Source organism: Orcinus orca, chromosome 1 (genome assembly GCF_937001465.1).
Source record: "Orcinus orca chromosome 1, mOrcOrc1.1, whole genome shotgun sequence".
Classification (NCBI taxonomy): Eukaryota; Metazoa; Chordata; class Mammalia; order Artiodactyla; family Delphinidae; genus Orcinus; species Orcinus orca.
The window spans coordinates 11,865,533-11,888,810 of record NC_064559.1 but is presented as its reverse complement, the minus strand read 5'-3'; the positions used below and the strand labels follow the sequence as shown (position 1 = coordinate 11,888,810).

General features: G+C 44.4%; 1 protein-coding gene across 1 annotated transcript; it reads left to right on the top strand.

Moving 5' to 3' along the window:
• The first annotated feature begins 870 nt into the window (after positions 1-870).
• CCDC185 (coiled-coil domain containing 185) lies at positions 871-3,186 on the top strand. Its single transcript, XM_004271330.2, has one exon. The coding sequence runs from the start codon at positions 1,074-1,076 to the stop codon at positions 2,979-2,981; it is 1,908 nt and encodes a 635-aa protein (XP_004271378.2). The 5' UTR covers positions 871-1,073; the 3' UTR covers positions 2,982-3,186.
• Positions 3,187-23,278: the final 20,092 nt, after the last annotated feature.

Below are 23,278 nucleotides of genomic sequence, written 5' to 3'. Positions count from 1 at the left end.
ATTAAACCTTAGAATTTGTAACTGAAGGCTAGAAGGATATCAAAATGATGTTTATTGAATGCATTAAGGCACTAAGCTCTTGATACATAGTTTCATCTGACCCTCAGGGCAGCCCAACAATGGTACTGTCACGGCCCCTCTTCCAGTCCACTGTTCCAGAATTTGAGGGTCAGGAGAGTTAAGTAACTAGCCCAAGACCACACAAGTGGAAAGTGGCAGAGGAGACTGAAACTCAAGTTTGCATGACCAAATCCAGTGCTTTTCCCATTAGCCCTGGATGCCTCAACAAGAAAAATTAATCTCACAAAACTGGAGAAAGAGGAAAACAACAATGTGATTTCGGCAAGCTGTCCACTGATGTTATTTCAGAAATGTGCACTTAACATTCATATTTTGTCAAAAGCAGTAATTGCCATATTAGGAGAAAACAAATTAGTTGTTCTCTCTCTCTCTCTCTCCTCTCTCCTCTCTCCCTCTCTCTCTCTCCCCTAAAAGTTTAAAAAGTACACTTTGGGCTTGCTAACTTAAAAGGGCAGAAGGATGGTGCAGTGAATTAATGTGCTTCCACGGCCGCTTCATTTGCATACACTGCAGAGGCGCAGAGACGCAGGGACCCCTGACTAAAGGACTTCCCCGCTACATTCCATTCTGGGGGTAACGCCTTCACCTGGCTACTTTTAAAATTCTGCTACTTTAAGGTGTACAAATGCGAGTTCAAATTCCTGCCTGAAACACCGGTGGGGGTTCACTACGCACCCTCAGCTTTAAGGGTCACCCTGTCTTTCTACAGCCTCTCCCCCTCCCCCTCCCCCTCCCCTCCCCCTCCCCTCCCCCTCCCCCTCCCCTCCCCCGTCCTCTCACCGCTCGGGCGCTAGGAAGTCCCCAGTGGGCGAGGGCCGAGGGCTGCGGCAACGGCGGGGGTGGGGGGTGGGGGGGGCGGAGGTGCATTGTGAAGTGGCCACAGCGTCACAGGCGGCCCGGACCCCCGGGATCCGAGGGCGGGGCGGGTCTCCGCAGCGACCCCGTGAGGTCCTGGGACCCTGGCTCAGACGCTGGGAGCGCGGGGAGGGAGCATGGAGGGCTTCGGCCGCTTCTCCCCGCGGCCTCACTCGGACCTCTGGGAGGCCCCGCCGCCCCGCAAGGAGCGCGCATCCTCGGCGCGGCTGGGCGGGTCAGGGCCGCAGAGCGAGCAGAGCCTGTGCTCCCGGGCCGGGACTCCCCGAGAGGGGAGCGAGGCCGCGGCGCCCTGGCCGCACCTGCTGTACTCGCCCATCCCGCGGCCCCGCCGGCGCCGGTACCCGGACTTTCCGCCTGAAAGCCGCAGCCTGACCGACGTGGCCCGGAGGCCCCCGGACCACGCCAGGAAGCACCGGCCCCGCAGACGGCGCCTGGAAGACGCCTGGGGGGAGGCAGGTACCAAGCCCCTGGAGCAGGGAGGCAGCCCGCCTAGCCGGGCCTGGCAGCAGCAGCAGCCCCAGCTGCCACCGCAACAACCTCAGCCCTGCCAGCACCACCCTCCGGCCTGGGGAGATTCGCCCTCACCTTACCCGCAGGGAGCTTACACTCCCCCGAGTGGAACTTTCAGGGTAGAAAAGGTGCAGAGCAGAGACCAGTGGGCAGTGCCGGCCTTCAGAGGTCTCGGTCGCTGGTCCCTTTCCTCGGTTCTCACGAAGAAGTGTTCTGTGCCCTCCAGAGAGTTCGGGACGCAGTCAGGTTGCGTGTACATCCAGAAAAGATACCGTAATGATCCAGGGGAGTCATTAGCCAGCCAGTACTCCCAGCCCTCGCTCCCCAGCAAGGCGATGCACAACCAGCACACCCAGATCCTCAAGTACAAGCTGGAAGGGGCAGAAATGTCCTCCAGGGACCGGAAGGTTGTGGCCCTGGTGCTGACCTGGCTCAAAAAGGCCCAGAGGATGCGGGAGCTGCAGCAGCAGGCGGCTCTAGCCTGGGAGGAGCTGAAGCGCTCAGACCAGAAGGTTCAGTTGACCCTAGAGACAGAGCGCCAGCTGCTGGTGCAGCAGAGCCAGGAGCAGTGGCAGCAGGAGAAGGAGTGGCACAAGGCTCGCCTGAGGCGGAAGCAGCGTGTCCGACAGCGGGACAGGCAAGCGACCTACACGATCCGGCAGGGGAGCAGGTGGAAGGCGCAGCTGGAGGACCAAGACAACCAGCGCCAGGAGAAGCTGGAAGGGGTCCCCTCTGAGACCGAGACCAAGCACGGGAAGCAGTACCAGGTGCAGCGCCTGCAGGAGCACGAGAGGAAGATGCAGGACCTGCGGGAGCAGAACAGCCTGCAGCTGCAGAAGAGGCTGAAGCAGGCCTGTCTAAAGAAGCATGTGCACACCACGGAGGGCCAGAAAAAGATCCAGGAGACCAATCTTAGCTCCCTAGTCAATTACCAGGCCCGGAAGGTCCTCATGGACTGCCAGGCCAAGGCTGAGGAGCTCCTCAGGAAGCTGTCCCTGGAACAGAGTTCCCAGTGGTCCCAAGATTTTCCCCAGGGCCTGATTAAGGAGCATCACCGGGAGCCGAAGGAGAAGGTCAAGGAGGAGGAGCAGTGCCAGCAGGTCAAGTGGTGCGCGGAAGAGCCCGAGGAGCAGAGGAAGGAGCACAAGCGGCTGTCCATGGAGCTCGCGGACCAGAAGATCCTGCAGACCAGGAGTAACGTCCACAAGAATATCGGTGACAAGGTGCAGCACATTCGGGAGCTCAACATCCTTCGGGAGAAGAATCATCACATCCTGAAGCTGAACGCCGAGAAGGAGGAAAAGTGCCACATCGAGGGCATTAAGGAAGCCATTAGGAAAAAGGAGCGGAAGACGGAGCAGATCTCGCGAGAGAAAGATGCAACCTTCGGTGAATTCCAAAAGATCTCCAGGGCCCCCGGGACAGACAACGTGAGAAAGTTTGCCAACAACTTCTTTGATCCGATAGGGCGGGAGGCCCAGGTTCGAGTTGGGCAGCAGGGAAGAGGCCACTGAGAACCTGACAACAAATAGCTTACAGCCCAGGCGGCTAGAAAGAGATGTGGCAATGTGATTCATTTTATAATCTGATTATAATTGAGCATTCATTTTTTAAAGTACATAAAATAGCTGCAATTTCCTCTGATGAACTAGGTTATTGATTCATTTGGATGGTTGAGAGGGTTGGGGTAGAAATTTGGAAATTTTAAGAAAATTACTTGCCTTTGTACATTTGGATTTAAATAGAAAATATTCATTTAGTTCTCAAGTAATCTTAGAAGCATATGTCAGACACATCTTTGAGAAACCAAAGAAAAATCTACAGTGGGGAATACAGTTCTGTGTCATGAGGTAAGTCTTTCCCTGTCCCAGAACTTATGAAAGTGTGAAGTGTAATGTACCTGTCATAAGAAATCTCCAAGAAAAAAAAGAGTGTGTGGGTCTAGGGGTGGGGGGAATTTCTGTAAACAAGTATATTTGGGAACACAGCATACTACAGCCCCTCTTGGGATTTCATAATGCATGTGAAATTTTTAAAGGCTCTGAAAAGTCTGGCAGTAAAGACACATTTGATTAACCTAGTGTTTTTCACAAACCACAGAACTCTTTTTTCTTGGATCTTTCCATGGGATTGATGTTCTGTGAAATATTTTTGGAAACAGCTCTCTGTAGATCCTCCCAGGCTGCACTTCTTTGGCCTTCCCTTCCTGTGTTAATAGGAAATATTTATAATTCCTTTAGCACTACTGATTGACTGCACCACCACAGACATGCTGTCCAAAAGCTCACTGAAATCTTTTGGTCCAATTCTTTTTTTTTTTCCCCCTTTTGGTCAGTCTCATTCAGTCTTTTGGAACAAAATTCTATTAGAGTCCTTCTCTTCCCCTCTGTTTCTCCTCTGTCTCTTCTGAAGGAGATATGTGATGTCATTCTGTCTACCCACATTGTGTCTAATTAACCTAAACAGTCTGAACGAATGGCTAAGCATGACTCAGGAACACGACATTTAAAAACTAAGGAGCCAGAAGCTAAGTAGAATTTAACCCATCACATCTCAAAGTCTCTATTGAAAAATTCTAAAGGTGTTCTTTAAATGCCCCTAATGTACCATTTGTCTTTCAAAAAAAAAAAAAAAGAGAAGAGGAAGTAAGCCCCACTGGAAGATTTGTGTCTTCTTAGTGTTTTTGAAATGACATGAAAGGTGACCTGGCAAGGGGTTTTGTTCAAAGGTCAGTGTGAGATCCATATTCTCATCTTACATAATGGAAACTGGGCCCACTTCCCTGCCGTAGTTCCCCTCTGTCTACTGTCCCCAAAGAGACCTACTCAGGCCCTCACTCCTTTGCTCAAAAGTAGAAAGGCCCGTACATCTTGGCTCAATTTCTAATCTTATTATTTTCTTCTCTTCACCCAAGCTAATGCTGTTCTAGCCAAATGCTGTGTACATTCCCAGCATTCTAGGAAGGTGCTTAAAATATCTCAGACAGACGTCCCATGAATCTAACTCTTCCTCTTGACATAGGTGTGTGACTTTGGGGAAGTTACCTTCCTGGGCCTCAGTTTCCTCATCTGTAAAATAGAATTATATTTCATACTTCAAAGGGATGTTGTGAGGGATGATTAAAATCATGTAAGGTGTCTGGCATAGTGTCCAGAACCTAATACACACAGTAATTAAATATTGCAGTTGTTATTATATTACTGGCTTTCCATTTTTGTCAATTCCATTCTCCCTATCTCACTGCTTTCTCACCAGCTGCCTCCTCCCATCATACCCAAGTCTGATTTTTCTGAGGTTAGCGCACATCCTGCCTCTTGTATGAAATGTGGGGCCTCCCTGGCTGCTCCATCTCAACATCAGCCTTCTTTGACAAGCCGCTCACTTTATGGCTTATTGAGCACTTAGAAATTGATGCTTTGCTGGCATATCCATTTTGCAATCCCCATCTTGGCTTCCAAACTGGACTGCATGCTACTTAAGGCCAGGGTCATTATACCCATGCTAAACATGGTGGTCAATATATAGTCAAAAGCCATGAAGCACGATATTTTGACCCTATATCCATATCCCATGCCTTTACCCTACTAATGTTCTTTGCTCTTTGCTCCAAGAAATAAATACAGACTTTCATTCTTTTATCCAATTCTTTATGAATATTACTGGTAGAAATAATCAATACAGAATAAGACTGATAGAAGATGAAGTACATTTACTTTCCCCTATTTTTCCCTTAAAAAAATATATTCTAGGGCTTCCCTGGTGGTGCAGTAGTTGAGAGTCAGCCTGCCGATGCAGGCGACACGGGTTCGCGCCCCGGTCCAGGAAGATCCCACATGCCGCGGAGCGGCTGCGCCCGTGAGCCACGGCCGCTGAGCCTGCGCGTCCGGAGCCTGTGCTCCGCAATGGGAGAGGCCACAACAGTGGGAGGCCCGTGTACCGCAAAAAAAAAAAAAAAAAAAAAAAAAAAATATATATATATATATATATATATTCTATATATACATATATATCCCCAGTATAAATATATATATATATTTTTGACCCCCACCATTACCCATGCCCCCAAAGACCCAGTGAGGATCCTAGACTTTTACCTGGGGATGTAATAAGGAGCTCCCCACCCTGGCAGTGTCAGTTGAGACCACTTGGGGAGCCTAGACTTTCAACCACTACTGACACCACCACCACCACCACCACGATGCAGTAACAGGGCACCCCTCTCTCTCCCTACTGAGTGGTATCAGATAAAGCCTAGTGGAGAGGAGTTTTGTTACCCTCAATCAGTAACACCCCTCTGGTGTCAATAGATGTCATGTGGGGAGCAGTAATGAGGCACTCTCAGCCCTCCCAGCCAGGGAGGTATCAGTGGAGGCCTAGAGGGGAGCCAACATCCCCACCTCCACCCGGCAGTGGTGGAGAGAGCCCCCTCCCCCCCGCTCAGGTGGCAATGGAGGCTGAGTGGGGAGCTGGACTTATACCCCTGCCTGGCAATAATAAGGCCTCAACCTTCTTCCCTTTCTAGAACAGTGTGAGAGGAAGCCAGATAAAACAGCAGATCCAGTCTTACAATACTCAAAATGTCCAGGTTTCAGTTCAAAATCACACTTCATATCAAGAACCAAGAATATCTCGAACTGAATGAAAAAGACAATAGGAGTCAATGTGAGGATGACAAATGTTAGAAATACCTTAAGTTCTTAAAGAAGCCATGATAAAAATGCTTCAACAAGCAATTATGAACACACTTGAAACAAGCAAAAAATAAAATTGTCTTGGCAAATAGAACGCCTCAAAAAAAATACAAGATATACAGAAGAACCAAATGGAAATTTTAGAACTGGAAAATACGTTAACAAAAATAAAAAGCTCAGTGGATGAGCTAAACAGTAGAATGGAGGGGGCAGAAGAATCAGTGAACTGTAAGACAGAACAATAAAAATTACCAACTCTGAGAAATAGAAAACTACCAAAAAAAAAAAAAAAATTAGCAGAGCCTCATGGACCTGTGGGACTATAACAAAAGTTCTAACAGTCATGGCATGTCCCCAGAGGAGAGGAGTAAGAAGGTAGGGCTGAAAAAGTGCTCAAGGTAATAATCACTGAAAACTTTTCAAATTTGGTAAAGAGCTAACCCTACATGTTCAAGAAGTTGAGTGAACCCCCCAAAAGAGTAAACCCATAGAAATCCATAAGACATATCATAGTCAAACTTCTAAAACTGAAGAAAAGAAAATAATTCTTGATCACAGAATGAGAAAATAAGCCACAGACTGGGAGAAAACATTTACAAAAGAGTGGCTATATTAATATGAGACAAAGTGCACTTCAGAGCAAAAAATTACCATAGACAGGAACATCATAAACTTACAAGAGAGTCAATCCACCGAGAAGACATAGTTCTAAACATCTATGTATAAACAACAGAATTACAAAATATATGAAGCAAAAACCAGTAGAACTAGAAAAAGGAATAAAATCACAGTTGCAGCTGGAGACTTGAACACCCTTCTCTCAACAACTGATAGGACTTCTAAAAAGAAAATCAACACAGATACGGAAAAACTTAACACCATCAACTAACAGGATCTAATCAACAGTTGCAGAAAACCCTGGCCAGCAACAGCAGAACACACATTCTTTTCCAGCGCTCATGGAACAAATAGCAAGAGAGATCATATCCTGGTCCATAAAATAAACTCAAGAAATTTAAATTACTGAAGTCATACAAAGTGTGTTCTCTGACGGCAAAAGCATCAAACTAGAAATTAGTAACAATGATACCAGGAAAATCTCCAACAGTTAGAAATTAATCAGAACTCTTCTAAACAAGCCCTAAGTCAACGCCTCAAAGGAAAATTTTAAAAATACATTGAATTTGGGCTTCCCTGGTGGCGCAGTGGCTGAGAGCCCGCCCGCCGATGAAGGGGACGCAGGTTCGTGCCCCAGTCCGGGAGGATCCCACGTGCCGTGGAGCGGCTGGGCCCATGAGCCGTGGCCGCTGGGCCTGTGCGTCCGGAGCCTGTGCTCCGTGGCGGGAGAGACCACAGCAGTGAGGTGCCCGCGTACCGCAAAAAAAAAAAAAAAAAAATACACTGAATTTAATTAAAATGTCAAATTTGTGGGACACAGCAAAAGCAGTGCTGAGAGGGAAATTTATAGAATTAAGTACATTTAAAAAGGCAAAAATCTCAAATCAATAATCTAAGCTCCCACCTTAGAATAACCTAGAAATAGAGCAAAACTAAACCCAAAGCAAGCAAAGAAAATCAAAGAATGGAAATCAATTCAAATAAAATTGAAAAATTCTTTGAAAAATTCAATAAAATAGACAAACCACTAACAAGACTGCTAAAGAAAAAAGAGAAGACACAAATTACCAATATCATGAATGAAACAGCAATATCACTACAGACCCTGAAGACATCAAAAGGATAATAAGGGAATGCTATGAACAACTTTACACAAAGTTGGACAACTTAGATAAATGGACCAATTCCTCCAAAAACACAAACTACCACAACTCACCCAATATGAAATAGATCATTTGAATAGCCCATAATCACTCATGAAATTAAATTCATAATTTTAAAACTCTCCCCCCAAAATCTCCTGGCCAGATGGTAACACTCAAGAATTTCACAAATGCTTAGACAAGAAATAACACCAATTCTACACAACCTCTTCCAAAAAAATGGAAGAGAAGGGAACACTCCCCAATTTATTTCATGAAGTTAGTGTTACCACAATACCAAAACAAAGACAGTGTGAAAAAAACAAAACCTGCAGAATAATGTCACTCATGAACATAGATGTAAAAATCCTTAACAAAATGTTAGCAAATTGCATTTAACAGTATATAAAAAGAATTATGCACTGCAACAAAGTTGGATTTATTCCAAGACTGCAAGGCTGATTCAGTACTTGAAAATCAATCACCATATTAATAATCCAGCACATTAGCAAATTGAAGAAAAGCACATGAACATATAAATCAATACAGAAACAGCATCTGACAAAATTCAACACCCATTCGTGAATAATACTTTCAGGAAAATAAAAATAAAGGGGAACTTCCTCAACTTGATAAAGAGCATCTACAAAAAAATCTACAGCAAGCATTACACCGAAGTGAAAGACTACATGCTTTCTCCCAAGATTGGGAACAAGGCAAGCATGTCCATTCTCACTGCTCTTATTCAACATCATGCTGGAAAGCAAGAAAAGAAAAGAAAAAGCATAAGATTGGAAAAGAAGAAATAAAACTATCCTTATTCATAGATGACATGATGGTTTATATAGAAAATCCGAAGGAATCTATGTAAATCTTCTAATAAGTGAGTTTAGCAAGATCACAGAATACAAGAGCAGCATACAAAAATCAATCAGATTTCTATATATTATCAATGAACACATGGTCACTGAAATTTAAAAATACACTACCATTTACAATAACTCAGAAAAACACATATAAATCTAATAAAACATATATACGACTTATTTGCTGAAAACCACAAAATGCTGATGAAAGAAGGAAGACCTAAATAAATAGACCTACTATCCATGGATTAGAGGATTCAACATAATAAAGCACAGGGAGATCAGCTTGGTGCTTTGTGACCGCCTGGAGGGGTGGGATAGGGAGGGTGGGAGGGAAGGAGACGCAAGAGGGAGGAGATATGGGAACATATGTATATGTATAACTGATTCACTTTGTTATAAAGCAGAAACTAACACACCATTGTAAAGCAATTATACCCCAATAAAGATGTTAAAAAAAAAAGATGTCAATTCTCCCCCAACTGATAAACAGATTTAGTGTAATTCCTCTTAAAATCTCAGATTTTTAGTAGATATGGACAAGGTTATTCTAAGATGTATACAGAAAGGCAAAGGAACTAGAAGAGCTAAAACAATTTCGAAAAAGAGAAAGTGGGAGGAATCAGTCTGCCCAGTTTCATGACTTATTACATGGCTGCAGTAATTAAGACTATGTGATACTGATGAAGATATAGACTCATACATTAATGGAACAGAATAAAGAAACGAGAAATAGACCCACAGAAATATGTCCAATTATCATTTTTGGCAAAGATGCAAAAGCAATTTGGTGGAGAAGGACAGACAGCTCAACATAATACTGCTGGAACAAGTGGATATCTACAGGCAAAAAGTAAGGAAGTAACAGAGGGACAGAGACAGAGGGAGGGAGGGAGGGAGAAGGGGACGAAGGAAGGAAAGATTTCAACCCAAGTCTCACATCTTATACAAAAATTAACTCAAAGTGGATAATGGACTTAAATGCAAATTGTAATACGATAAAGTTTTCAGGAAAATATCTTCAGGATCTAAAGTTAGGCAAAGAGTTCTTAAACTTGACACCAAAAGCACAATCTATAAAAGAAAAAATTGATAAATTGGACTTTATCAAAATTAAAAACCTTTGCTGTGTGAAGGAATCTGTTAAGAGGATGAAGTGACAAGTTACGGGATGAGAAAATGCAAGTTGAAACTATAATGAGATATCATTATTCACCTACTGAATGGCTAAAATAAGAAATAGTGACAACACGGAATGCTGGCAAGGATGCAGAGAAACTGGATCACCCAGGCATTGCTGGTGGAAATGCAAAATGGTACAGTCACTCTGGAAAGCAATTTAGCAGTTTCTTCAAAAACTAAAGATGTAACTACCATATGACACAGCAATTGCAGTCCTGGGCATTTATCCCAGAGAAATTGACTTATGTTTGTACAAAAACCTAAATATGGATGTTTATAACAGTTTTATTCATAAGAACCCAAAACTGAGTTAACCCAGATGTCTTTCAACAGCTAAAAGGTTAAACAAACAGTGGTGAATCCATACCATGAAATACTACTCAGCAATGAAGAGGAAACAACTACTGATACACACAACAACTTAGATGAATCGCCAGAGAATTATGCTGACTGAAAAAAGCCAATCCCAAAAGGTTACATAGTGTGTGATTCTACTTATATACCATTAATGAAATGACAGGATTTCAGAAACGAAAAACAGAGTAGTGGCTGTCAGGGATTCTAGATGGGATGGAGGTGGAGGAAAGTGTTTGTGGCAATAAAAGGGCAACATGAGGGGTTCTTCTGGTGAAGGAAATGTTCTGTATCTTGGCTGTCAATGTCAGTATCCTAGGTGTGATACTGTACTATGGTTTACAGGATGTTATCATCAGGAAAAATTGGGTAAAGGGCACATAAGATCTCTCTGTCCTACTTCTTAAAACTATGTGAATCTACAATTATCTCAAAAGATTTCTAAAAACAAAATAAAACTAACATCATTTATTGCTGGAAAAAAATACATTTTTGTTGGTGACGATGAGAACGTCAAAACCTGAACCCAGGAAAACTAGATTTAGTAGAAATTTATTAACACAAAGTAAACTCAACAAAGGCTAAAACTGAAAATAGTAACAGTTGTTACTGACTAAAAATTGAAGCACATTTTCTCTATACATGTATCTATGTATAATTTGGCCTGGAAAAATTGAACTTGGTAGAAATAATTCCCGCAACAGGAGAAGCTGTAATTGGTCACATTTGATATCGTCAAGAACACTGATAAATAAATGCAACTGGTCTCAATGCAAAGAAGTTTCATAAATTGAAAACAAAAATAGAAAAATTTGGAAGCAATGACTGTACCATTTAGAAAACTGATCACAGAACTGAATTGGCTTAAAGGAGTTTGTGTTAGAAAATACTCTCTCAATGAAAACATAATAGCCTTAGTATTCTGACTTAAATATTTGTATTCAGTACTTAGCAGATCAAAACTATGGGATCAAAACATCCTATCATCTAGCCTAAACTTATGAAATGTTTACTATGTGCCAGGCGCTTGACATACACTAGACACTTTTACATTCATTTATATCCTTTTATTTTATAACCTTTATAACATAAGTTAGCTACGGTATTTCACAGATGGAGAACTGAGGTTTACAGAGACTGATCAAGATTTCTGAGATGCTGCTGCTAGTAAGTGGTAAAGCTGGGATTTGAACCCAGTTCTCTCTGACTCCCTATGCTGTTTCCATACATTACCGGCCTTTCAGTGATGAAAAGGAAATATACCATTGTGATTATAACCCAGACTCTGAAACCAGACTATCCATGTTCTAATCTAATCTCCATCATTTAACTAAGAGGGGCATTGGGCAAGGTTCTTTACCCATCCATGCATCTTTTATGAAAATCTGTAATTATCTTTCACCCCATTAGTATTACAAGAACAAAACGATATGGTTATTTCGAAAGACAGAGAAAACACATTCAATGAAATTCAAAACATCTATTTATGATTTAAAAAATTAACTAGCTCAGAATCGAAAGGGATTTCCTTAATCTGATAAGGGGAGTCTAACCAAAACCTACACAAAATTATTTTTAATGGTGGAACAGTGAAGGCTTTTAAAATCAGGAAGAAAAAAGAAAAGAAAGAACACATATAAGGTTTGGAAAGGGGAAAAGAAACCTAAAAATTCTCATTATCCACAGATGATATGATTGTCTGTATAGATTCTTTTATCTACAACCTTAAAAGTTTATATATGCATAATACAGCTTTGTGTGATAGCCAAGAAAAAGAAACAATTCAAAGTCCATCAATAATAGAAGGGGGCTTCCCTGGTGGCGCAGTGGTCGGGAGCCCGCCTGCCGATGCAGGGGACGCGGGTTCGTGCCCCGGTCCGGGAAGATCCCACACGCCGCGGAGCGGCTGGGCCCGTGAGCCATGGCCGCTGAGCCTGCGCGTCCGGAGCCTGTGCTCCGCGACGGGAGAGGCCACAGCAGTGAGAGGCCCGCGTGCCGCAAAGTAAATAAATAAATAAATAAATAATAATAATAGAACGGATACATAACCTGAAGCACAGTCACACAATGGAACTCTGTACGGCCAAGAGCAAACCAATGGTCGGCAACCATACTCGACAACATGGGTGAATCCCACAAACTTAATGTTGGGTGACAGAAGCTAGACGCCAAAGAGCACACACTGCATGACTCCATCTACATAAAGTACAAATACAGAAGGACTAATCTCTGCTGTGGAAGTCAGCAGTGTGGCTCCCCTTGGGTGGGGCTGATGGCTGCAAGGGGTCCAGGAACGCAGTGTGAAGTAAGGAGGTAAAGCGTGGGATGTAGAAGCAAACGGTGTGGGGTTGAAATGCCGGCTCTGCCACCCACCAGCTGACAGACCGTCCACGCGGGACGTAACCACTGTGAGACTCAGTTTCCCCCACTGGAAAATGGGCATAAGGATGGTCCCCACCTCACTGGATTGCTGTGAGATGAACAAGATAATGGATGTGAAGTCTGTGGCTCAGGAAGTTCTGGAAAGTGATAGCTATGGTTGTTGTCAGTCTTGTTCTGCTTCCTGGACTCCTCCACTAGGAGCCTAGTGATTCCTGGGGGTAAAAGACAAAGAGTGTTCCCTTAGCAGATGGCTTTTGTTTCAAGACGTTTCCTTCAAAGACGCTTCGGGGACACTCCAGACCCCAGATATGGCCTCTTCAGTCGACACAGGGGTTACTTTGTCATTGGAACTCCTGCTGAGGTCACAGACACCGAATGTCAAATGGTAAATTCTGCAAGGGGAGTGGGTGAGATACTAAATCAACTGCTTACTTGACTGCACTTCTTACAAATCTCAGACCAGCAAAACACACCTCTCATTCTTACCTTTATGGTCAGAGCTGCTTGAGTCTAAGGGCATTTTGGTTTGGAGGCTGTGTTTGGAAAACCTTCTGGTACCACTCTATCCGGGACTAGTCAGGCAGCCTCCCACCCCACTCTCGCCCGGGCATGCACCGCCATTTATCATGAAAAGAATGCAGCACCTGCTTCCCCCGCTAAATTTCCTGCTTTTTGTAAAAGCTTCTAAAATAGATTTTGAATTGTATGGTTTTCATAAATGCTGTTTTTGCAAAGCGTTTCTTGAATGATTATTTGTGCTTAGTGTTTGAAAAATAACTTCGCTCAAAGAGAAGGAAGATAATGTGTCTAGTGACTATAACTTTTATTAATGGGGGCACCCCTGAGCCAAGTTGAAGGAGATGGAGATGAGACACGTGGATAATCAACATCTGAGCTCCTAGAAGGGAGCCATAAACATGAACTGGCAGACTTCCGTGGAGCTTCATCAATTCGTGTTCACTGAGCCTTATTCATTAGGGCAGTTGGGAAGCAGCAGGTATACACACGTGTGCACATGTGTGTATTCCAAGGGATGTAAGGACGAGAGCTTGGTCCAAGCATCCTACCAATGTGACTTCTGCCTCATCCCAAGGTGAGTCTGAGGCTTTCAAAGTATTGAAGAAAATAGGAAACGCTCCCCTAGTTCATGACGTAAAGCAGGAAGAAGCTTGAAGTGGGGCGGGCTGGGTTAGGGGTGCTGCACAAAAGCCCAAAATAAAAACAGAGCCTTTTCAGCCCAGAAAGAAAGTCACCCTACCCGCTGCCCAGGCAGGAAAAGACACGGTCCAGAACATTTATTCTGCCATGCGTCAGTCTTTCAGGCAGAAAAAGTCCTGGCAGAAGTTGATTTTGCAAGTTGAACAGAGAAGACACCTTTTTGGAGTGGAGGGGATCAAATGATACTAGATGAGAAAGCACTTTGGAAAGTTAAAGGGATTATACAAAGGTAAGAGATCATTGTCATTAGTGGTATGTTTGCTGAGAAGTTGCCAGAATATTTCTTCTCCATAGATGATCATGACACCGCAAGGGCCAGTCGTGTCAGCGTGAGGATGGCGTCAAGTCAGGTGCCAGGAGGTGGGCCGTCAAGTGCCGCCCTACCACTGATGAACCGCTAACTAAAAGCAAGCCCTTTGCCTCTCTGGCCTTGAGTTTCTATATCTGTAAATAGGGCATAATAATAACACCCTGCTCAGCGGGGTGTGGGAGGCCACATAGGTAAACGTGCCCAGCATGTGAAAGCCCTCAAAAAACCAGCTATTGTTTACTGAGCTCTTATTCTGGGCCAGACACCACGCAGAGTGCTTTTTGTCTAGTCTCCCATTAATCTTTACAAGAAACCCATGTGGTAAGAATGGTTATTCTCCATGTATGATGGAGACACGGAAGCTCCGTGTGGATGGAGGCCCTGAAAGGTCCTACTGGGTGCCTGAAACCCGTAAGTGACAAGATCAAAACACAAACACAAATCCCGGTGGTTCCAGCCCCAAGCTCTGTTCACTCTCTCCCATTTTTCCTCAATAAATGTTACTTGAATCTCAACTAGGTTGTCCATCTTTTGAAGGCAGGTCCTGTTTGTACTTCCTGAACTCTCATCCCAGAGCATCTGTTCTGGTATTGACTGCCATTAAATATTTACTGAAATTGAATTGTAATAGCTCTGTGGGAAGGTCCCTGCTGGCTGGGTCAGGCTCTGACAGCTGTTCTGTGACTCCACGTGACTCCCTGATCCAGGAGGGATCCAGGAGGGACCTCCGCACAGGAGCTCAGAGGCCATCACACACACAGCTTCCAAGGGCAGGTGATCAGACAACTGTGCCCATCACCACCCTGAAAAGAGGGACCAGATCAGGTAGCCTCTGGTGGCCAGGAAGGAGTCTAAGGCCCTGGGGGCATCCTCCAGCCCAGCTGGCTTATCTCAAAGCTTCCCAAAAATCACTTCAGAAGTAACATTCGAGGTGTCCCTCATTGTAAATCTTCGAAAAGATTTCTTCGAAAGCCTGATGTAAAGACTGTATTGTAGGAAACACTGCATCACCATCAACTTGCAAGTGAAAACTGCTAAAGTGTACACAGTGGACAATTCACCCAGCATTTCAAATTAAGGCTTTTCTAACGTAGCATTTCTTCACTCCCACAGACAGATGCACACGGCCTGATTTGATATGATACCCAAATATAACCAAGGTGTAATTTAGGAAACTAAATTAAACTAAACCAAAGTGTAATTTATTTCTGAGTCGATGATAATACCACTGTAAATTTTCTTTAGGATAACTCCTTCTCGTGTCAGAGATAATAATGTTCTGGTCTTCAATTAAATGAAAGATTGAGTATTTCCTAGGGAGCTAATTGGTAGATGAGGTGAAGGTGCTTCCCTTGTGCTGCCACGTCCCCTCGTTTTCCATTGTTCTTGGGTGCTCTCCTTTCGTGCATTCATCCCTCTTTGCGAGTGCCTAGTTCAGAGTTAGTCCCCTCAGGTATACATAATTCTGGAAGAGGAGGACCGGTCCTCTGCCATTCAGAACCCAGGGAAGCAGCCATGAATGAGCAGGAGACAACCAAACTGCTGACAAGCATGGGAGGCTGGCAGATGGAGCAGCTCATCAGTTTGGCACTATACTCTGAAGCCAAGCAAGCCCCGCCCCTAGTGCAACGAGTATCATTTTTCAGGGACTGTTTGCCAGGCTGAAAGTGCTGTGTGGGTAGAAACTCCAGTGTCCCATGGCCTCTCCAGCCTCTGACACTGAACTGGCTTTTGTCTTGACCTTCTCATATAAGATCTTGGACTCCCACAAAGTTGCCTCTGGAAGGACCCAGAGTAGGTGCCCCTCCCCACCGTCATGCTTGTGGGCCGTGTTCTGCCTCCGTCCCGCTCCTGTCCTCCTGAAAGCCCGTGTGAGAGTCTCTGGCACTACCCAAGTGAGACCCCAGTGTCCCCATCTTCCTACACAGCCACTGCTGCCGGGTTGTATGGTCCTACAGCACAGGGTGCCGTGTGCCCAGAATATTAAACTCTCGTGTCCCCCACTGTGAGCCCTGCTTTGTCCTAGGGACACACATGCCTGCCGTTCACATTCTTAGGTTCATGGTGTCTCACACAAGACAGTTCCTTCAATCCCTGCCTGCTGCCCTCCGCACGCTGCCCCTTATCAGAGGCCAGCACGAATCCTCCATCACACTCAGAGCCCCAGTGCAGTTCAGTTCTTGTGAACTGACTCCTTCTGCCGGCCCCCAGCTCATCAGACCGGCCTGGACACGTTTGCTGTCAGTGAGGGCTCAAGGAAGGACACCCACTGTGGGAATACACTGGGGTTTTTTAGTTAACATGCTGTTTCGTTTTTAAAAACTGAGATAGATAGATAGATAGACAGATAGATAGATAGATAGATAGATATGTGAGAAAGTTCTTCCTTAGAGTAGAAAACCAGCAAATAAATGTAAAAGGAATAATGGATTTAGAAAACCAGCACCTGGCAACCATCATCATAATGATAGATTCAGGCCAGAATCATCAATGGATGCTAAAATTAGTGAGTGAAATTTAGAGGAGTATATAGACCAACTCAAAGTATCTCCCCCCAGGATTCTTATTAATTACAAAGTAACCTTACAGAAGGAAAAATTAAGTCACTTTACTGTGGAGAAACCTGACCCATCCCCCCTTAACCAAATGATCAAAGCTAACATCACTGGTGATGAAACAAAGAGACAGCAGCACGTGCCTCCTGATACGGTGCCCTGAGAAGAACCCAGCACCACAGCTTTGGTGTTACTGCCCAGAGCATACGACCTGAATGCGATCACAAAGAAACATGAGACAAACCCGAAGGAAGGGTCGCTCTACAACGTAAGTGGCCTGCACTATGAAAAAATGTCAAGATCGTGAATGCAAAGAGATACTCAATAACTGTTCAAAATGAAAGCAGACTAAAGTGACACAACAACTGAATAATATAGTCCTGGGTTTTCTTTTGCTATAAAGGACTTTATAGGAAAATTGATGACAACTGAATAAAGTCTGCAGATGAGGGAACAGTATTGTATCAGTCTTGCCCTGTATCAGTATATGTGGTGAGAGAGAAAATGATAAAACCAATATAGTAGAATGTTAACATTTGGGGTACAGGCAGACCTTATGTATTGGGCTTTATTGTACTTCACAGATATTGTGTCTTTTACACATTGAAGTTTTGTGGCAACCCTGTGTCAAGCAAGTCTATCGGCGCCATTTTTCTAACAGCATTTGCTCACTGTGTCACGTTATGGTAATTCTCACAGTATTTCAAACTTTTTCATCATTATTATATTCATTACAGTGATTGTGATCAGTGATCTTTAATGTTACTATTGCAAGAAGATTATGAAGGCTCAGGTGATGGTTAGCATTCTTAACAATAAAGTTTTTTTGTTTTTTTTTTTTGCGGTACGCAGGCCTCTCACTGTTGTGGCCTCTCCCATTGCGGAGCACAGGCTCCGGACGCGCAGGCTCAGCGGCCATGGTTCACGGGCCCAGCCGCTCCGCGGCATGTGGGATCTTCCCGGACCGGGGCACGAACCCGTGTCCCCTGCATCGGCAGGCAGACTCCCAACCACTGTGCCACCACGGAAGCCCAGTATTTTTTAATTAGGTTATATATGCTCTCTTAGTCATGCTATTGCACACTTAATAGACTACAGTGTAAACATAACTTTGATGTGCACTAGGAAACAACAAAAATTAGAGTGTCTCACTTTCTTTGATATTCTTTTTTCTGGAACCAAACCTGCAATATTTTTGAGGTCTGCCTTATTTGAGTGAAATTCTTTGTCCTAGCCTTGTAACTGCTCTGTAAATTGAAGTTAGGTCAAAATTTATTTTTTTTAAATCTAAGTTTTGCTTTGAGATCTCTGAAGGCATGTTTCTATGTTGCCAAACCAGGGTCGTGGGAGAAACAGTTGCTATTTTCCCAGCAATAGCTAAATCCAGTCTTCTCCTTGGCTTTAAGGGCACAGCTGGCTTTCCAGGTCTTTGCAAACAGAGAATCATCACTGTTACCTGAATTTAAACCAGTTCTAAACCTTTTCATGGCTGTTTCAAAATAGCTTAGAAAAAATTGGTGGGGAAATGGGATGGGCGTGGGGTGAGGAGGGCTGCATTTCTAAAAGGACGCATACACCCTGTACAACCTGAGCCCCCCGTAGGGTTGTCTGCTCGGCTTCTGAGAGGGAAAAGCTGCAAGGTCAAGGCAAGACCCTCCCTCCCCTTCATGCCAGGGGCCAAGAGCTCCATGTCCACAGATTCCTGCAAGCCTGCTCATGACTCAGGTCTCAGAGCTGATTTCTTATAGTCCTAAAAATAATTCGAAACTAGCCCAAAGCCACTCACACATCAGACAACCTGAGGGCACTCTTGCTGGCATCAGGAAACTCAGAGACCTAATTAAACTCTTCTTCCCCTCCCCTCCCTGGGAGCACAGACTAGGAGAGAGCAAATCACAATGGTCAGATCCACGTGGGTGTCTCCTGAGGGGAGGGGGTGACCTCAAATCCCAGCAGAAAAGCAAAGAAGGTGGGAAGACTGTGGGATCCTGGGCTGCCTAAGGCTGGTTTCCAAGAAAGATGAGTCCCTGCTGCTTCTCTCTTTTGTTCAGGGGCCCGCCAACCCTCTGACAACCGCCCATATGTCCAGCTGGGGCAGTCCCGCTAGGAGCAAAGAGACCTGGATATCTGTGCTAGAGACGGGCTTCAGAGCAGTATGTGGGCCGTGGCAACTGGAAAAGACTATTTTCAGTTGAATCTGCAGCAATCTACCACTCCCCTCCTATGTGGGAGGGACAGATATAAACCAGGGACGGGGCCGTTCTCCCAAGCTTAGTTAGGAAGTGACCTCAGGATTGGACAGGAGGAAGTTATAGGACTAGAGTCCCCACCTCAACCCCTCCACCCCACTGTCACATACCCTGAGTGAACAGGAAGTGCTTATACACCTGGCAAGTATGCAAGAACACTTCTTAGCTTTGAATCAAATAAATAACATCGAGGCGACATTCAGTGTTCATTGTGTACCTGCCTCGCTCCAGGCACGATGCTAATCTCTCCAGGAGATGATTTCTTTTCGTCCTCCCAACCATCTATGTGGTAGGTATTATGAGTCCCATTTGAGAGTTGAGGAAACTGAAGCTGAGAGAGGCAATTTCCCAAGTCACCTTTGAGAAAGTGGAAGACCTGTTAAGTTTGCAATCAAACAGGGAAGCCAAACAACCACATGAAATATGAAACAGCAGTAAAAGAGCTCTTTGGAGAAGAGTTGCACCCTAAACTTTGTCCATGACCTCGCCATTTTCAAGGCTTCAGTCATCTCCATGCAAGGCCCCCCAAGCCTGTAGCTCCAGGTCCAGTCTCTCTCCTGTGCTACAAAAATCCCCTAAGTGCTTGCTGTCTGCTTGCTGTCTCCTCCAGGTTGCCCTCTCTGGAACTCACACTCAGCCTGGCCAAAACTAAGCTCACCATCACTTCTGTGTTCATCCCAGACTAACTCCTCATCCGATGTGTCTATTTCTGGGCAGCGACACCATCTCCTAAAGACAAAGGTTTGAAATCTTGAGGCTTTCCATCACTGCTCCATTATATGCTGTCCGAAATACTTTTTTCTCATTTTCCTTCCTCTCCCATACCTGCAGCTCTTCTTTCACCGATCCTCCCTCACCCATCTAAGGAAATCTGGGCTCTCTTTTAGCAGAAAAATATGATAGAACTCCTTCCTCATCTATCCACCAGTGCCTAAGAATGATTTTTTGAAATTTGATCAGTCAGAAAAAGGAATGTCAAATCCTGGACGCTCACTTTACCTAGATCCAATTTTAATGATTCACATATATATCTTTATTATCTAACAAAATGGGACGAGGATACTCAGCGTGAAGAAAAAAACATTTTTTTAGAGTCTACCAAGCCTTGTGCCAGGTGCTTTCACATACATTATCTAACTTAATTATTATATCAACTCTGCAAGGTAGATACGATAAAACTCACTTTATAGACAAATTCAAAATCAAGCTCAAAGGGTGGGAGGGAGGGAGACGCAAGAGGGAAGAGATATGGGGATATATGTATATGTATAGCTGATTCACTTTGTTATAAAGCAGAAACTAACACACCATTGTAAAGCAATTATACTCCAATAAAAATGTTAAAAATTAATTAATTAATTTTAAAAAGTCAAGCTCAGAGGGCTTCCCTGGTGGCCCAGCGGTTGAGAGTCTGCCTGCCGATGCAGGGGACACGGGTTCGTGCCCCGGTCCGGGAGGATCCCACGTGCCGCAGAGCGGCTGGGCCCGTGAGCCATGGCCGCTGAGCCTGCGCGTCCGGAGCCTGTGCTCCGCAACGGGAGAGGCCACAAGTCAGAGGCCCGCGTACCGCAAAAAAAAAAAAAAAAAAAAAAAAAAAAATCAAGCTCAAAGAAGCTGAATAACATGCTCAAATCATACACCTAGTGAGTCTAGAAGCCTTTCTCTTCTCTTTTACAATTTCTCCCTAAATGATCTCACCCAGATTTAAAATATCATCCATAAGCTAATAATTTCCAGCTTCACGTCTACAGCTCTGTGTCTGGACCTCTTACATCCCCCCTTAAATGGCTAGTCCACCTAGATAAATTAACATGACCAAAACCAAGTTTGGGGTTTTCCCCTCCCCCACTAAAATAGTTTCTCCAAGGCTACTGAAACTTCTGCCTCATACCTACCACTCTCTCCCTTGCCCTCCATGCTCCAGTAACACAGGCTGACTTGGTATGACTTAAACATGTTAATCTTATTCTTGCTACAAAGAGTATGTATTTATAAGGAATATCCTTCCCCCAAATCTTCCTTCTAGCTTTTTCCTTCACAATTCAGATCTCTCACCTCCTCAGAGAGTTTCCCTAATCGTCTAGCTCAAGTAGCCTGTTGGTCCCACCACTTTGTATCCCATCATTCTATTTTCTCCTTAGTACATGTCAGTACATATGTGAAATTAATTTTTAAAAATATGTTAGTTGGTTCTCTCCCCAGACCAGATAGTAAGCTCCATGAAGGCAGACACTTGATTTCTTATATCCCAGTTCCTAGTATAATACCTGACACAAAATGGGTGCTCAATAAATATATCTTGAATCGAAGAACGAAAGAGTTTCAGAATAAGAATTGAACACAGACTCGTGTAAATGCAAACCTCATGCTGGATGAAGGTTGAGTGATGGTTACTTGTCTTGGAAATCACAAGATGAGGCAAGTTCCTAGGTGTGCATCAATTTCATTAAACCCTTTGTAGCCAGTTTGATCCCAAATAAGCTAAGGTCAGTGGTGGGTAAGAAGCTGGGGCCTGGGGGCTGCCATGGTGTTCCATAGTCAGTGCCCCCTTGAATGACCCATGCTTCCATCTCCATGCCAGGATGGCTACTGTGACATGCATTCAAACCTCTAATTTCACCCTGAGGTAGACACTACTAGCTGCCTTCCCAATAGGCATTTCCATCTTCCTAATGCCAAGTTTAATTCATGCATCTGCCATTAGCTTGCCATGTGCTTTGGGGAAAGCTGGATACATCCTTAATCCCAAGGGTCTATATGAGTCTAAGCCAGTCATGGCGGTCCCATTCCCCTTGCCTGTGACCGGTTTAGGCATGAACATGGTATGCGGTCCTGGCTAAGGACATATGAGGGGAAATCTATGTGGGGCTTCTGTGAAAGATTCCTTCACTTGCCCAAGAGAGACACAAGGAAAGATAGTTTCTTTTCTTCCACAAGAGTAATTGTGTTATTGTGTCTGGCTGCGGCACAGTAGAACTAAGGCAGTCATCGTGAGCTCACAACAGAGCTCATGTGTTGAAAAGGGCAGAATAGAAGTATGGACAGAAACAGGGGCCTTGATGATAGATGAGCCACTGAATTAACCAACCCCTGCAGCACTCTACCTCGAGATCTCTTTCTATGCGAGATGATAAGGACAATGGTCTTTACTGTCCAAACCATTCTGAGTTGAGGTTTCTGTTTCTTTCAGCTCAAAGCAGGCTCAAGGAGCCATGCCCTGATGAGGCTTTGTTGATCTTGTTCTTGGCTCTGTTTCAGGCCTACATCAGTCAAAGTCAAATTGTTGCTGCCTTTAGCAACAATTGGTCACATCCGGTCCTCGGTCCTGAACTAGCCTCACTATGTGGAATCCTTCCAGATCGAGAAGAGCCACACGAAATAAATAATTTTGACATATTTATTGCACTTTGCATTTTATAGAGGTTTCAGTATTTCCTTCTAGATGCTTAAGCGTCTAGTATGTGCCAAGCATGGCACAAGCAGCATGATGTAGCTGTGAGGGAAGCAGACAAGATCTGTGTCCTATGAAGCCTACAAGGAAACAAGTACAATAATTTCAGATTGTGGTGACTGACGTGCAGGAAATAAATAAGGCAATGAAACAGAGAGTAACCAACTAACTGCAGTAGGAAGACTTCTTAAGACCTGATGGTCAGGGAAGGCTTCTTTGAGGAGGTGACCTTTTCACAGTTGTAACTTGCATCTATTTTTTCTATTGTTGAAAAATGTACATAACATAAAATTTACCATTGTAACCATTTTTAGTGTATAGTTCAGTAGCATTAAGTACATTCACATTGCTATTCAACTATCATTACCTTCCATCACCAGAATTTTTCACCATCCCAAACCTAAATTCCATATCCATTGAACACTAACTCCCCATTCCTCTCTCCCCCCAGCCCCAATGACCACCATTATGCTTTCCCTATGAATTTGACTACTCTTGGTACCTCACAGAATTAAAATCATACAATATTTGTCTTTTGTGGCTGGCTTATTTCACTTAGCATATGTCCTCAAGCTTCGTCCATGTTGAAGCATGCATCAGAATTTCCCTCCTTTTTTTTTTTTTTTTTTTTGCGGTACGCGGGCCTCTCACTGTTGTGGCCTCTCCCGTTGCGGAGCACAGGCTCCGGACGCACAGGCTCAGCGGCCATGGCTCACGGGCCCAGCCGCTCCGCGGCATGTGGGATCTTCCCGGACCGGGGCATGAACCCGCGTCCCCTGCATCGGCAGGCGGA